The sequence below is a fragment of the Geotrypetes seraphini genome, chromosome 19 (assembly GCF_902459505.1).
Source record: "Geotrypetes seraphini chromosome 19, aGeoSer1.1, whole genome shotgun sequence".
Taxonomy (NCBI): domain Eukaryota; kingdom Metazoa; phylum Chordata; class Amphibia; order Gymnophiona; family Dermophiidae; genus Geotrypetes; species Geotrypetes seraphini.
The window spans coordinates 5,761,023-5,778,176 of NC_047102.1; the positions used below are offsets into that span (position 1 = coordinate 5,761,023).

The window sequence follows — 17,154 nt, forward strand, 5'->3', positions numbered from 1 at the left end:
CTGCTACTGATTGGTTTTACTGGCATGAAGACTGGAAGCAGCTTCATGTGTTTCTGAACTGGAAGTGGAACTTGTTCATTGGATTTAGTTTGGGTTGGCTCTAGAACGCGTTGCCAGAGGTTGTGGTAAAAGCGGATAGCGTAGCTGGTATTAAGAAAGGTTTGGACAAATTCCTCACTTAAAAATTAGCAAATACCACTGTACTAAAGGATAAATCCTCCAAGAGAAAGGTTGATCCCAGCAAATAGAGTCAAATTAAAATACTATTCTAACTAACAAATTAAGGTCCCCTTTTATCAAGCCGCGTTAGGGTTTTTTAAATCGCCGGCCACTGCAATAGGAGCTCGGATGCTCATAACGAGCATTGGGGCTTTTACCGCAGCGGTTGGCAATAAAAAACCCCCTAATGTAGCTTGATAAAAAGGGGGCCTAAACCCAATAAAACTTAGCAGAAATAAAATTGAAAACAGATTAAAATCAACTGTAAAAATAAGATCAAAATCATAATGAGAGTGTTTAGTGAGTGACAAGTCTGCAAGATCAAGTGCTGTATTCTACCCTCAAGCAACACTTCCACAGGGAAACTGAGAACTGTCTACAGAGCTTCCTACAAGATGATTTTCTGACCAAATTCATTTTGTTCTCTGTTTGTTTGAAGGGATCACTAGCCTACTTGCCAATGGAGTTTACAGCGCTGCCTACCCCCTGCACGATGTAAGTGATCATGAGTATTTTAAATTTGTATAATCTGGCACCTAAGCTGAAGATCTTTAGAAAGGATTTTATGTTCTTGGCTCCAGAAATTCTCTGTGTTTTCACTGCTGAAATTTATGGTTGCTTGGTTTTTTATGTTTGGAAAAGTACAACAGTTTAGAATAAGCTTTTAGCAATTTCAGCGCCATAAATGCCAGCTTTTTTTTTTCTTGTTTAACACATCTGGCAACCTCCTTGTCCCCTCCAGTAATAGTTCAAACTCCTGCTAATTCTTGGTCTTCTGTTCTTAAACTAGCTCAGCAGACCTTTGTTCTGTTTTAACCCTTTGTCTCCCATGATTCTGGTACCATCACTGGGATACTTCAACTGAAATTATGACATTGACAGAGAGAGGAAACTAGAACATTCAAGGATGGATGTAAATAGATTTAGTTGAAATGGCCAACCTCCTTAAGAGGTATGTAAAAAACTGTATAGTGTATTTAGCTGCAATAGTAAACCTAGTATTACATGTGTACATACATAGGACAACTGACAACTGATTTGGCATAGACATGTGCATATAAGTAGGATGATGGATTATGGCATAATCATGCCAATATTAATAACTCTGTAACGCCACCACAGAGCTCCGTGTATTTCAGTATAGAGCCCATACATTGTAACACCTCACAACTCCTTATGGTAACATCTCTACAGAAGCTCTTGCATCATAACACCTTTACAGAAGCTCATGTAGACCGCTCTGAATGGACTCCCCAGTCATTAGTAGCGGTATAGAAGCTCTCAGTAATCCTATATTGATTGATTAACTGCCCTTCTGACAAGCCCCACCTTTTCTTAACATCAGTTCAATTATAATTGATATTTATGAATAACTCTAATCAAAGAGAAAGGAGTATCTTAAATGGGTGATTTATTTTCTTTTTAAAATTCTTTTATTGTTACTCTTCATTTAAAAAAAAGATTCTAAATTCTTTGTAAACTACATAAAACGTGAAAGTTATAGGATATAACAGACCTTTTTTTTTTAAAACCACAGGGCGACTATGAAGGTGAAAATGTCGAACTTAACGACAGAAAGGTAAGTTCTTACAGAGCAGTGGTTCCCAAACCATCCCCAGTCACTTGGGTGCCCACACCAGTAGTCCCCAAATATTCTATATATGTGGCACCCAAAATTAGGAGCCAACTAGGATGCTAATTGGCTTTCATTAGGAATTGGGTGCACATTTTGCTACACGTTAGCCTATAACATCAGCTATACCATCTACAATTGTTTTTGGGTAACAATGAGACATACACAGTTCAAATGCTTCAAATAACATGCAAATATAACTAATGGGTTAAGCCATCAAATCTATTCTTATCAATATCTTACCATCCCCCTATCTAGAAATAAAGGTTTTGGGACTTGTATATCACCTTTTTGTAGTTTTATAACCATACTCAAAGTGGATTACATCCAGGTACTTCAAGCATTTTCCTTATCTGTCCCGAAGGGTTCACAGTCTATCAAATGCACCTGAGGGCAATGGTGAATTAAGTGACTTGCCCAGGGTCACAAGGAGCAATATGGGGTTTGAACCCACAACCTCAGGGGGCTGAGGCTGCAGCTCTAGCCACTGCACCACACTCTCCTCCAGGAGAGCTATACATGTCACCCCAAACGAGCCTTAAACATAGTAACCCAGTGGCGTAGTAAGGGTGGGTGGGTGGGCGGCGAACTGCCCGGTCACCGTGTTGGTGGGGGCCCCGGCACCTCTCCGTCCCACCCTGCCACACTTGCGCCACCCTTCCCCTCTGTAGATCTTCACTAGCACGAGCAGTTTCTCCTGCCTATTGCTGGCACCAGCAATCATTTCCGGGTCCCTGGGCCAGGAAGTGACATCAGAGGGAAATTCAACGCTTGCTTGAGGAGCATATTGGTGAAGACTTAGAGGAACAAGATGGGGAGGAAGAGTGTGAGTATAGAGTGGGAGGCGAGGAGAGAAGAGCGCGGGGAGTTCCACCATCCCGGGCTCCTTCTAATATTACTACGCCACTGCTAGTACCCCAGGATCAGTGGGTGCTATTTATAGAAAAGCATGCTTAAACAAGTGGGCTTTAAAGTGCTTTTACGCATTGTCCACCTCGAGCAAACATCAGCATTTACCATTTCTGCATAATGTAATCTCATGTTCTTTCAGAAATAAGTATTTGAAAGTAATGGAGTAAATAAGTATGGAGCTTGTAAAAATGGGTCAGGGACAGGAAAAGAACTCGTGGGGATGGGACAGGAAAATGAGTTTCCGCAGGGACGGGGAAAAATTTGTCCCCATATCATTCTCTATGTGGTAGAAATCCTTAATTGCCTGGAATCAGTCCTCTTCTTTAACCCTTTGTTCAGGAAGAGGAAAGGGGTGATATTTGTGGTCTCTTCAAATTCACTTGACCAGAATTCCTTGAAAGCTCTAAACATGAAGCACTGGTGATGGCAACGTTAATTGTGAACTTTATCTTGGACTGGGATAGGCCTTACCTCTCAGGCTTTTCCTTGATCATAGAAATACTCCTTTTGTAGAACTCATGGGGGAGGATGTTCCCTGACGTGACCAAGATGACTCAAACCAGGAGGAAGAGGTTCCTTGGGTTAAGGCTTAGTGATTCACAGCTGAGTGTATTGTCTGGCTTAATTTTCTGTACAGGTGTGTCGTTATAGATAAGAACGTGAAAGAGGTCTTGTATGAACCTGCCCAATGTATGCAAGTTCTTGGATGATATGAAAGGTCTGGGATCTCCTCTGATGTCTTCTCCCCTGTCCTTATAAGAGAATCAGAAAGTACATGTGTACGATGAGAACATTTTTTCTCTCGTTTTTATGTTTAGTATGTCATTTTTATTTTTGCAAATTTCATAAAGAAAAATATAAGTATTGGAAATATTAGAGGCAGCTCTAAAAGATGCCATTTTTGTTAGATTTGATTTTTGATGGAAAATTTGTGTTTGACTATTTCCTTTTCGTGCAACGTAAACTGCTTATATATACCAAGACAGCGATATACAAGTGTTCGATATTATCTGGTCAAACTGAAAAAGAGATTTATTTTCCTCAAGCTACCATTATAAGAATGTTCTGACATTAGCTTGTTAAACTATGCATCTGTCAATAATTAGTTAAGCTCGTAATGTCTGAATTACCTTTGACTCTTGCACGATTCTATTTTAGTTTAACTGTGATAGTCTGAGGGCTTCCGCTTTGTGAATGCAATTCCCTGGATAGTGTCCAGATGATCTCGTTCATATATCTCTACGAACTTATTTTAGCCTACAATGGAAGTCACTTTTAAGTTAAGCATTTAGGGGTCTTTTTATTAAGGCGCGCTAACCGATTTGGCGTACACTTATGTCAGTTAGCGCGCCTTAATAAAAGGACCACTTGATATGAAGTCGAATCGCAGCCCTTCAAACGTATTTATTCTCACGAACATTAGGAATTACTTCAGTAAAGGACCAAGTCGCCAAGTTTGGAAGTTAGAATAATTTCCATAAAAAAAACCAATATTTTTCAGCTTCAGCAAACAGTGTTAGTTGTATCTTCTTAAAAAAAAACCCAAAAAAAACCCCAAAAAACAACAACCCACCATATCTTTACTTTTCCTGGGAAAGGTGAATAAATGCTTTTTAAATCATAGGCTGGCCCAAGATCAAACCTGGATAATATACTTTCAGCTTTGCTATACAGTACTCCCCCAATATTCGCGGGGGTTCCGTTCCAGGCACGCAGCTCCTGATTGGTAAGGCCTGACTTTAGTGCAGGAAGCATACAGCGAGTGGAGCATACAGCGAGTGATTTCCTTCACTCACCGGCGCTCCGGCTGCTCTCTCCTGCCTCTCCAGCTGTCCTCTCCTGGTCGGTGGTCGGAAAATACCACGAATGACTGGGACCGCAAACCGCCAACCGCGAATGACTGGGGGAACACTGTAATGCCTTTTTGTTTCCATTGTAGCTCAAGGCAGGATGCATTAGGTATTTTGCTGTCTCCAGAGGGATTGCAGTCTAACTAGATTTTCAATTTTAAAGCTGCAGACAGTTGTGGGCTGAATAAGATCCAGACATTCAATGCTGGTTCGTGTCCAGGTACCCGCTTTGAATATCCAGACCCTCAGAAGACCCACATGATATGCAGGTCCTGGGCCAATATTCAGTGCAGACACCATATACCTAACTGGGCAAGGGACAACTACTTTTTCTGTGGCTCTGAATATTGCTAGAGCCCATAGGGTTACTGGATGTCTGAGAAAACCCAGACATGTCCTCTTTTTAGAGGAGTGATTTCCAAAACCCAACAGTTTGCCCCAGCTACATTAGATAGATTGTGAGCCTGCAGAGACAGACAGAGAAAAATGCTTGTGAATAAATTCATGTAAACTATTCTGAGCTCCTTTGGGAAAATAGAAACTTTTCACACTATTTATTTATTCAGTCTCTGGTAACCAGAGCTGGTATTGTGATATTATAATGCCTTATGCCACCAACGCTCAAGAGCCAACCTCATCAATGATGTCACAATGGCCTGATTGTCCTTTACTTGGCTCACTTCTAATACATTTTGATTTCTAGAGTGCCACAATGGTTAAGGCTAGAGCCTCAGCACCCTGACGTTGTGGGTTCAAATCCACACTGCTCCTTGCGACCCTGGGCAAGTCACCTAATCCCCTCATTGCTCCAGGTATAGATTGTAAGCCTGACGGGACAGAGGGAAAAATGTTTGAGTACCTGAATAAATTCATGTAAACTGTTCTAAGCTCCCTTGGGAGAATGATATCGAAAATGGAATAAATACTAGTGGAAGAGTAGCCTAGTAATTAGATCAGTGGTTCTTAAACCTGCCCTGGGGGACCCCCAGCCATTCAGGTTTTCAAGATATCCCTAATGAATATGCATGAGGCAGATTTATATGCCTGTCACCTCTATTATATGCAAATCTGCCTCATGCATATTCATTAGGGATATCTTGAAAACCTGAATGGCTGGGGGTTCCCCAGGGCAGGGTAGGACAGACGCACTGGGCACACAAAGTCCCATCAGGTTTTCAGGATATCCACAATGAATATGCATGAGATGGTTTTGCATAACGATCTACCTCATGCATATTCATTATGGATAGCCTGAAAATCTGAGGAGTTTCTTGAGAAGCTCTGATCTAGGGGATTCAGGTTCAAATCCCACTGCTACTCCTTTGAAGTTGGGCAAGTCATTTAATCCTCCATTATGTGGTAGAGAAAGACATGGAGACAAATTTATCTCCTGCGAGTTCTGTCCCTGTAGGGAAAATGCCCAATTTGCATGCCCGTAATGCCAGCCCTAATCCACTGCTGTCTTTACATTGGGACTGAGCTTACAGCCCACATAATTACTATGGGGTGCAGGGCACTAAGTGGTTACCCCCATTTTTCTCCATTATATAGAATCTGGGGATCAGTGTTTTGCAGTGACTGATTTTGTGGTGAGGGCCGAGATTGACAGGGGTGAACCCTAGGAAGTGAATATGTTGACACTGCTTCGGTTTGCCCATGCTGTTGCCACTGACTCCAAAATGGAGGGTCAATGGCCACTCATAGTTATGCTTCTGGTGTCCTGAAAAGCCCCATCACTTGGAAATTTGAACATTCCCAGAACTAATTCAAGCACTCCTTCAACACTAGGCCACATATGATCAAAGACAGCCATGCTCCACATTCTTAAGAAACCGAAAACCTTGTCTTTTTGATCTTGTTTTTCAGCTCTTATGTGAGGAGTGGGCAAGCTATGGAGCCTTTTACAAATACCAACCAATAGACCTTGTTAGGTAAGAAAAGATGGGCCATAAAGTTACTTGACAGAGACTGGTTTTATCTAGGGTTACCAGATTTCACGTCAGTAAAATCCAGACCCCCCCCCCCCCTGACCCGCAATTTCTTTTCAAAACCTGGACAAAGTGCTGGGTTTTGAAAAGCCATCCTGGACCCCCGGACATGTCCTCAAAAGGAGGAGATTTCCAGGGAAATCTGGACATCTGGTATGCCTAGTTTATCTGGTGTGTTGAAGGATTCTTTGCTTAATACAGTTCTTGAGAGCTGCAAATGGGCTAATTTTCAGGACATTTCTACTGAATGTGCATGAGAGAGATCGGCATGCCCACTACCTCCACTGTACGCAAATCACCTTGTGCATATTCATTAGGGAGATCCTGAAAACCTGGCCTGTTCTTGGCCCATGAAGACTGAACTTGGTCAAGTCTGGCTTAACGAGGACAGAGAGAGTGAAATAAATTTTTGTTCTGTGTGCTGAACACGTGTCTTACATAAACAAGTTCAGGACTGGACAGCAGATTCCCTTGGCAACAAGAGGAAGATACCTTGATATGTTCACACATCTGACTTCACTGAATATTGGTCCTCCTGGTCCAGAAATTCTTCAGCTCATAATATTAGAAAAGTGTGTTTCCACTAACCCAAATCCTACTATGTTTTCTAATCTTCACTTCCTATTTCCTTTAAGGTTAGGGATAGATAAAATTCATCAGTGTTCCTGTCCTCGCAGATAACCATCCATGTCCTTCTTTAAGGACAGAGGGAAGAATCAGAGTCCGAATGGGCCCAGCCACTGACCCTCAAGCCTTGCATTGAAGAATGCTGGTGTAGAAGGACTGAGGTTGAGATGGACACTAAAGAATGACACGGGATGGTTTTCCGTGGTTATCTGCGAGGATGGAAACGGTGATGAATTTTGTCACCATGTCATTCTCTGTTTAGGGAGAGATCTTTGGAGTCTCCTGTTGCTGCAGCTGAAAATATATTTCTTCTCATATCAGATTTTCTGATATCTTACAGGAAATACTTTGGTGAGAAAATTGGACTCTATTTTGCCTGGTTGGGTGTTTACACTCAGATGCTCATTCCGGCTTCCATTGTTGGAATCATTGTGTTTTTGTATGGCTGTGCGACCGTAGATGAGAATATACCAAGGTATGAAGATCTTGTCTGTATTTCTTGTATTGCAGCTACCGATGTTATGTTCAGTTCCAGGATATCAGAGACTATCAGAAATGTCCATGTACCCTTAAGGTAGAATTTTGATTGCTAGTAACCTTAAAACAAATCAGAGAATAATTCAACTCCTGAATTCGTTACTAGAGAATGTGATAAAAGCAGTTAGCTTAGCAGGGTTTTAAAAAGGGTTGGCTCATTTCCTAAAAGTCTATGAGCCATTATTAAGATGGACTTGGGAAAAACCCATTGCTTATTTTTAAGATAAGCAACATAAAATCTGTTTTACTGTTTTGAGTTCTTGCCATGTACTTGGACCTGGATTGGCTACTATTGTAATCAGGATACTGGGCTTGTCCCAGTACGGCATGGTAAAGGTAATAAATAGAAGTCAAACAAAAAAAAAAAAAAAAGGAAAATAATATGATTCCTTTCTTTTCACTGGATTTCCTAATACATTTCTGGCTAGATTTCAAAGGCTGGAAGCTCAGTTCAGGACACGATGAGTCTTTTTAATCACCCATAAATCTCTCCTGTTTCTCACCCTATACTCATCGCTCCTTTCTTTGCCTTTGAGTTTGTCATTGGAATGCTTTTATATATTCCGATGTTATCTACTTTCAGTCACATTGTCCTCACCTAAAGAAGTTAGTTCAAGCCTTCAAAAGCTACTCAATAAAGTATCATTCCCACAAACATGTGAGCAGTGCTGGAGACCTAAAATGAGTTACTCAGCTGCATCACGGAGCTATCAATTATTGTAAGCATGTCTGCAGCTTAACCACCCACTACTGATGGAGCGTATCTTTTAGTAGTCTCTCTGGCCTAAAAACGTGATTCTCAAGCCTTAGAAGCTGGTGCAGAACACCCAAATGTCATCTTACTCAGGATCTTATCATTCATCTTTGAGGTACTTTACATAGGCAGAGGCACATTAAATGAAATAGTAAATATGATCTCACGCTCTCATTTGCAATATTGAAACGTGAAAATGAATGAACTGTGTAAACATCATTACACTGTTACAGCTTTCCATTAAACGGATTATTGCCAGAGTACAAGTTGGGTCTCCAGGTCTCAATAAACACTAGAAAATACAGTCCACACATTTAGCAACAGAAGGTGTCGTGTTCAATAATTATTCCCTTCAATAAAAGAGAAAGGAAGAGATAATCTCTATCTCTTCTAGAAGTGAGAAGCTGCAAATTGCTCTCACTTACCAGCTACTTCCAAGTGAGGCAGGCTGACCAATGTCAAAGACAGGATGTTGGGCTTGATGTTGCTTTTGTCCACGGGATTAAGGCAGCTGTATACAGTTCAGCTGAGCCAGGAATTCTGGATGATCACAAAACAGCAATGCTCAGCCTTCTCTTGTAATTGATGGGAGGCTTTTAGGAATTCATGGAGGCAGTGGTGTAACGAGGGCGAAGGGCGCCGGGGGCAGTGGCACCCCTCCCCCGCCCTTGTCTCTGCCTCTCGCTCCTTCCCCAATCCCCCCCATTGAAGTTGTTGCTCGCGGTGGTGAACAATTAGAGGTATGGGGGAAGGAGGGGTGCTGATGCCCCCACCAACATGGCACCTGAGTCGGACCCCTCCTTACTACACCACTGCATGGAGGCATCTAGCAGTAGCATCATACCTCCTCGGTGGGTCTGGCATTTTCAAATCTCTTTTTCTCGCTCTCCTTCATAGATATGGATAGATACCATGTAGAGAGAGGTGTTCATACGTGTAATCCTGGGTTGGGTTTGAGCATCCGATGGACCGGTTGAAGGTCAGAACAAGGGCTAGTGAAACTAGAAGGCTGGCTGGCACACAATCCACATATTTCTTACAGAGGATAAATCAGTCCACAGAGTTTAATATGCTCACAATTGTGTAGAGTTTAAACTAAACTGAAACTTAGTTTCATAGACCGAGTCATCGACCAAGAGAAGCTCGACTGGGTTAATAATAATAATAATAACTTTATTTTGTATACCGCAGTACCACAAACAGTTCAGAGCGGTTTACAGTGTAAGAGACTGTACATTTACAGCGAAGATACAATGAGGACTGTACATATTCAGTAAAGGTGTTTATACAGCGAAGAACAATGCAGATTTACCATGCAGGAGACTGTACATATACAGCAGAGATATTTATATAATAGAAAAAAAAAAAAAAAGCAGTGCGAGAGACTTATAGAGCAAAATGCAATGCAAGGGACAGAATTAACAATGATGTAATACATAATACGTAAACCAAAAAAGTTTTCAGAACTTTCCGGAATAAAGCAAAAGAACCTAAACCTCTTAATGTAAGTTTACTGAACTTGGATAGCCAAATAAGAAGGGTAATGTATCCAGCAACTATTTAAACCCCTTGTACATTCCAATACAGATCATTAAAGTAAGGGATAACAAACAGTCCTCTGGTCTTTTTCCTTATTCTCCTTTCCAATTTACAGTCTCAAGGCTTAGTGGGTTCCTTTAGATAGTAAATAGAAATAAAACAAAACAATGAAATAAGATGATACCTTTTTTATTGGCCTAAATACATTTTGTGTTTAGCTTTCAAAGGCAATACCATTTTCTTCAGGTCAAAAATGAGAAGTGATGGCATATATCATATGTATCCCTTCCATCTCTACTACTTTGTCTACCGTTAGTTTAGCTAGCTCCTCCTTATACATAGCAACTTAGGCAATTGAAAACCAGGTCTAAGTGCCCAGAAGGTCTCCAAAGTGACCAGATAACCACTGTAGAGACTAGTACAGACCCCCACACATTTCTCCAGTGATCACTGACCCCCCCCACCACCGCCATAAAAATCATAATAAAAACTGGCCCTCTTCTCCCTCCCCCTTTTCCTTCCAATCCAACTCAGATAAATTCCTACTATAACTCAAACATTTCCTTCCCTGTTGCTTGTGATTCCAATAAAATGTTGTAAATCCGTGTTCAGATCGGATACTAATTTAATTGATGTGAACCGCCTAGAACCTTTGGGTATGGCGGTATACAAGAACATAATAATAATAATAATAATATCTGCCTCCAGAACATCATCACCTGGCATAGGAAAGCCTAGTAGAGCAGCACAGAGGTGGCTTAAATAGTCTTGGGCTATTGGGGTTGTAGACAGGTTTTGGAGGGTGTTTTTTGGGGGGGGGCTCACCAAGGGAGTTGTGGTGAGATATGTATATGGCACCCTTTTTGTGAAGTTTGCAGCAGTGCCCTGTAAGGTGCCCCACTGTGTTGCCATGTCTGGGTGTCCAGTCCATCACTTTGCTGACCCCTCCCACGCCCAAAAGGTCTTGTTCTAGGCATTTTTGACTTGGATGAATTTTTGGATGAGAATGGGGTATAAAGATAGACGACTTAGTGGTCTGGCTGACCAAATGGCTGGATGTATACTTAAACGATTTTTGAAAAAAATAAATATTTTCAATGTATTTTTTGGGAATGGAATTTAGACACTGACGACTTTGTGCGACTAGCGACTTAGGCCCAAAACAGACTTAGACGTTTCTTTTTATTATGCCCCTCACAATGTAGAAAAAAATAATCAACACATTATACAAAACCTAAAATCAACACATAATCCAAACACAAATCAAAACACTTTCCAAAATTATCATCAATGGTATCCTTTCTTTTGTCTTTCAAGATCCTCCCAGCAATACCCATTATACCTGAGAAGAGGCTTCAGAAAAAAGATGGTCTTTACATGTTCCTTAAACTTATCCACTGCCGTTATAGTTTTTAGTGTCAGTGGTAGTAAGTTCCAATTCCCCAGCCCCACCCCTTCACCCTGGAGCTTCACAATGTCATGTTTGTATTTAAGATAGCAGAGCTTTCTAAAGGAAGAGCAGGCCCCTCCCTGGTATTCACCTCTCAGGTCCCGAATCAGCTCTTGACTGGATCCAATGGTGCAGCCCCTACGATAACCTATTAATGAATGGTTGGTGGGGGGGGGGTCTGAAAAACATGCGTGTAGAGATAGTACTGACCAATGTTTAAACAACAAGTTAGCCACCTGCTTACTCATTGTACCTTACGTTAGGACAGCTACTAATTGTTCCTCCTCCACAATTTTGTTTATATTGTAATAGGAGATCCCGCTGAGCATATTTACCTCTCAAATACGCTTTCCTAACAACTGCTGTGGGATAGATATCCCCTGTCCAACAATTGTGTCAATGTAATGGCTTGGGCCTCAAAATCCTCTAATGTTGAACAAATACGGGGTTCGTCGGATTTGTAAGAATTGGCTAATTGGGAGACTGATCCTTAGGTGATAAGGGTGGAAAGAATTAAAATGTAATAAGGTGTTACATGCTGATCATGGCAGTAAAAGCTCCGACACTCATAAGAATTCTATGAGCGTTGGAGCTTTCACCACCGCGGCCTGTGATAAATGATCCAAAAAGTTCATCTGCAGACAACTAAATGTCATAGTAAATTGTAAATGTGTATTCAACGAATATAACCAATTAAAAAATTCAAAACATTTCCTGCTAACCGCTCTTCCATATCAAAAAAATCATCCAAAAATTGAACCCAAAGTTTTATAAGTTTGAATCAGTCTGATGAATAAGAACGTAAAAACGTAAGAGTTGCCATACTGGGACAGAACAAAGGTCTATCAAATGCAGTATCCTGTTTCCAACAGTGGCAACCCAGGTCCAAGTAACTGCCAGAAACCTAAAGAGTAGCAACATTCCAGAGCTGAGACTGTGATGTCATAATGCCTCATTCCACCAATGCCTAAGAGCCAACCTCCTCAGTGATGTCACAATGGCTTCATTGTCCTATACTTGGCTCACATAAGATCATTAGAATTGCTGTACTGGGACAGACCAAAGGCCTATCAAACCCAGTATCCTGTTTCCAACAGCGGCCAGCCCAAGTCCCAAATACCTAGCTAGATCCTAAGTAGTAAAACAACATAAACATGACCCTCTTCATAAAGGTCTTCTTCCTAGGAAGGAATGTGATATATTATTGATTTAGCATTGGGATTTATTTAACGATTCATGATATTGTTACTGGGGGAGACATTTTAGAATACTTTGGCATTGTACGAAGCCAAACACAGTGTTATGGTAAAGCACTGGTGCAACAACTGATCCTAAGATTGACTTTGAAAGAGATGCAATGTGTAGAGCGCAAGCGCACATTTTAATCTGCTCTTTGACACATTTGGCTTTGCGGCAGCATGGAAATGTGTGACAAGACGTACAATATCACCATGTGCCCCCTGTGTGACAAGACATGCAGCTACTGGAAAATGAGCTCCGCCTGTGCTACCGCCCGAGCAAGTCATCTCTTTGACAACCCAGCAACAGTCTTCTTCTCCGTCTTCATGGCCTTGTGGGGTAAGATATGTTCTGTAGACACCTAGGATATGGCATTCTGCTGTAGGAATGTGATACTGGGTTTATTTCTCCATGTGATATTTATATTTATACCCCGCCTTTCCCAAGAGGGGGGGGTGGGAGGGTTTATTTTATTCATCTTATAATATAAATAATTTATCAATATATCTTGTAGTATTATATGCAGTTGCCAAAGGAAGGGGAGGGGATGGGTTTATAATTGAGAAATAGTTGGTATACTTATTAAATATTATATACTGTTTAAAATTATAGTAAAAGATTATATAATGATACATTAATTATATATATATATAGTATAGTAATGTATGAAGGAATATCCAGCGTGTACGTAATGAAATTGTATAAATTTAAGTGGTACACTTGTTGATATATGAAAAATGAATAAAAAACTTAAAACATAAAAAAATATACCCCGCCTTTCCCAAGGTGGGTCACAATAGAGTACATACACAAACAGAATCACCTACAGTACAACAAATCGAACACGAATAAAACCTAATAGTGATCATGGAAAGCTTCCTAAAATTGCAAAGAGGCTACCAGAGCCTCACGATATGGTATTGCGAGTGCCATGTTTTTTCACATTGATATTTATTTTTCATTATCATGCTTTACTAACCACCTTTTTGAAAGGCCATGAGCAACCCAGAGGTGTAACAGCAGTCAAAAATGTAGTTACGACTGCATTTATTTAAATGCTTTTTTTAGACGTTTGTTTACACTCCAAGCATTGTGAAAATTTGACATACCAGATGTTGTAAAATACAATAAAATGCAAATGTGATCATAAAACCTAGACCAAGGTATGAAGTCCAGATTTCCGTATAAGGCATGTGGTACCAGCAGCCAGGGCCAGCTTAACCATTAGCCAAACTAGGCCAAACCTATCGTGGCAACATCTGGCAGACAGGAGAGAACATCTACCCAACAAAATAACATTTAAAAGTGCAATGTTCAATGATATGTTTTATAGGATTGTTCTGGAAGGCAGTGGCACCTGGGGCGGGGGCCCCTTCCCCGCACCTTTTTAATGTTCCCAGCACGAGCAGCAACTCCAACCTGCCGCTCATGCCGGCTTCGGCTCTTCCTGCGACGTCACTTCCTAGGAGAAAGAGTCGACGCTGGCATGAGCAGCAGGTTGGGGTTGCTGCTTGCGCTGGGAACATTAGAGAGGTACAGGCGAAGGGAAGGGGCATTTGCGCATGGTGGTGAAACAGCCTTTGCTGCTTATTTATTTAGGGGTCCTTTTATTAAGGCGCGCTAAATGTTAAGGCATCCATTATATTCTCTGGGCGCCTTAGCATTTAGCGTGCACTAAATCGGTTAGCGCACCTTATTAAAAAGACCCCTTATTTATTTATTTGTAACAATTCTTTTCCACTTATGGTCTAAGCGGATTGGACGATCAGATCGGCAGGACGTATAATTAGACGATTTTCGAAAGTCAAAAAAAGTTGGACGTATCTTTCAAAAATGTGTCTTAGGCTCTTTTTAACTTTGGACGACTTGCGAGATGGACATAAATGGGCTTTGACGTCCCTTTCGATTATGCCCCTCCACGCATTTTGTATGTCTTCCGAAAAACATTGTCCCTTCTCTATGCTTCTAGTATCTGGGAGAAGCTACTTGGGAGAGAGGGGAAAACTCAAGGACTGAATTGTCAGCCGTTTATTGTAGCAAGAGACCAATTATGGCACAGTCGAGTTCTTCATGCTACTACTAATACTAATTATTTCTATAGCACTACCAGACGCACACAGCACTGTACAGAGTCACAAAGAGTAAGAAAACAGTCTCTGCTTGAAAGAGCTGACAATCTAAACAGGCAAGACAGACAAACAAGATGTCATGGATACAGTTAAGGAGAACAGTTAATCAGCTGGCTGGGTTGGAGGGCAGAGGAGCAGAGTTAAGGATTGAAGGCTATATTAAAAAGGTGGGTTTCAGTCTGCTTTTAAACAAGGGAAGGGGCTTGACGGACAAACTCGGGTAATTTATTGAAGGCATAGGGGGCAGCTAGATGAAAAGAACAAAGTCTGGAATTGGCAGTGGAGGAGAAGAGTAACGCTAAGAGTGACTTATCTGAGGAACGGAGTTCTCTGGCAGGTGTATAAGGAGAGAGAAGTGAGGAGAGAGATTGAGGGGCAGCAATAAGATCTTGAACTGTATACGATGGCTACATATGTCTTTTGAAACAGAGCGAGTTTTGGCTAAAGTTACCACTTTTTCCATTTGCTCCCTGTCTGCTGAAATCATTGCCTGCACGCATTGACTGACTCAGTATAGTACAGAGCCTTGGTGCTCTAATGCATTTATTTAATACATGGCTGAACACATCTGCTAACATTTAGTTCAGTGCAATTCCCCTGAGGTCACCCTTTCCCTATAGAGTTGCTTCTCTCTGAGCTACCTTATTTACATCTATCTCCTGGGCTATTCCCGGCATTTAAACATAGTTCCTCTGGGAACTTTCTCTGCTTCTTGAGAAAATCGAACGAGAGAGAAAGCAGCGCTCTTTGTCACATGTTCTTGCACAATTGCAAAGTCCTTGTGATATAATATTAGTTTTGGAACGCAATTTTGATGGCACCTGTCATTTGCTCTAAAAGTCCTTTCAAAAACATCAGCCAGGTGAGAGGGATGTTGTTTTGTTACCTTCTCTGTGAATATGTAGGAAGAATGGGAGTTAATTAAGCTAATGCTTAGAAAAACAGTATGGGTCAGAACCTCACTACCAAGGAACCGAGAGATTAACGTGTCAGAGAAGTGTTTATTAAGCCGAGTCTGAAAAATTACTCTCAGAGATAAGTAATCCTCCTTTCACCCTCCCGTAGGCTCTTTTAACAATTTCATCTTTATTTATACTGGGTCTCGTGTCAGCATGACAGTCTTTTTTTTTTTTTAAATCAGGCTTTTAACCTGAAAATTCTTGCCCAGCTGGTAAAAGGCCTACAGATTTTGTAAGTGTAAACTCCCCATTAAAATGCCTCATTTTTAAAATGGATATGGGAAATATGCCCAAGATATCAAAAATAGAAACATGATTGCAGATAAAGGTCAAATGGCCCATCCAGTCTGCCCATCTGCAGCATCCACTATCTCCTACTCTCCCTATTGGCTAAGGCTCTTACATAACATAACATAACTTTATTCTTTTATACCGCCATAACCAAACCATTTCTAGGCGGTTTACACAGAAGAGGGCTGGACAATCGGCGAAATACAAATAGTTAAAAATACAACATCTCCTCTTCCTATTGGCTAAGGTTCTTTACACTTGCATTGTGAGGTCAAAGAGCTTTATGCTTATAGAAACATAGAAACATGATGGCAGATAAAGGCCAAATGGCCCATCCAGTCTGCCCATCCGCAGTAACCATTATCTTTTCCTCTCTCTAAGAGATCCCACATGCCTATCCCAGACTTTCTTGAATTCAGATACAGTCTCTGGCTCCACCACCTCTTTCGGGAGACTGTTCCACGCATCTACTACCCTTTCTGTAAAAAAGTAGTTCCTTAGATTATTCCTGAGCCTGTCACCTCTTAACTTCATCCTATGCCCTCTCATTCCGGAGTTTCCTTTTTTATTTTGTAAATCCCCCTAATTTTTTTTTTTACTGTACTTCGCCTAGAAACTTTGTACAGCTGTAGGTGATATAACAAATTTTAAATAAAACTTGAAACTAGATGGACCATCATTTACTAAGTTATTATCCCCCCTTTTTACAAAACCACAATAGCGTTTTATAGCACAGGCCGCAGAACATTTAGCATGCTGGCCTGCACTAAAAAACGCTATCACCGTTTTGTAAAAGAGAGGGAGTATGTTTCTAAACCCAGCACTGCATTGTAAAAAGGTGTCAAATGAAAGAAATCTTAGAAAAATCTCAGTGTGGCTGGATTTCAGGCCAAGGTTAAATGTCCTTTCAACACACACTCCTCAGAGGTGGGCCCAGAGCTGGAGCAGCCAAACATGAGACAGTGTAAGATAGCACTTCCTAGGGTTACCATATGGCTCCAGAAAAAAAAAGGACCGATTGAGACAT

The 17,154-nt window shown here is 41.1% G+C and overlaps 1 protein-coding gene across 3 annotated transcripts in view; it reads left to right on the forward strand.

Annotated features, from left to right (window-relative positions):
• The window catches only part of ANO1 (anoctamin 1), a 140,558-nt gene that overhangs the window by 83,290 nt on the left and 40,114 nt on the right, over positions 1–17,154 (forward strand). For all 3 annotated transcript variants that reach the window (XM_033928134.1, XM_033928132.1, XM_033928133.1), the window contains 5 exons: positions 659–714; positions 1,757–1,798; positions 6,481–6,545; positions 7,570–7,704; positions 12,927–13,087. In XM_033928134.1, coding sequence (XP_033784025.1) covers positions 659–714; positions 1,757–1,798; positions 6,481–6,545; positions 7,570–7,704; positions 12,927–13,087 — 459 coding nt within the window. The remainder of the gene's footprint in view (positions 1–658; positions 715–1,756; positions 1,799–6,480; positions 6,546–7,569; positions 7,705–12,926; positions 13,088–17,154) is intronic.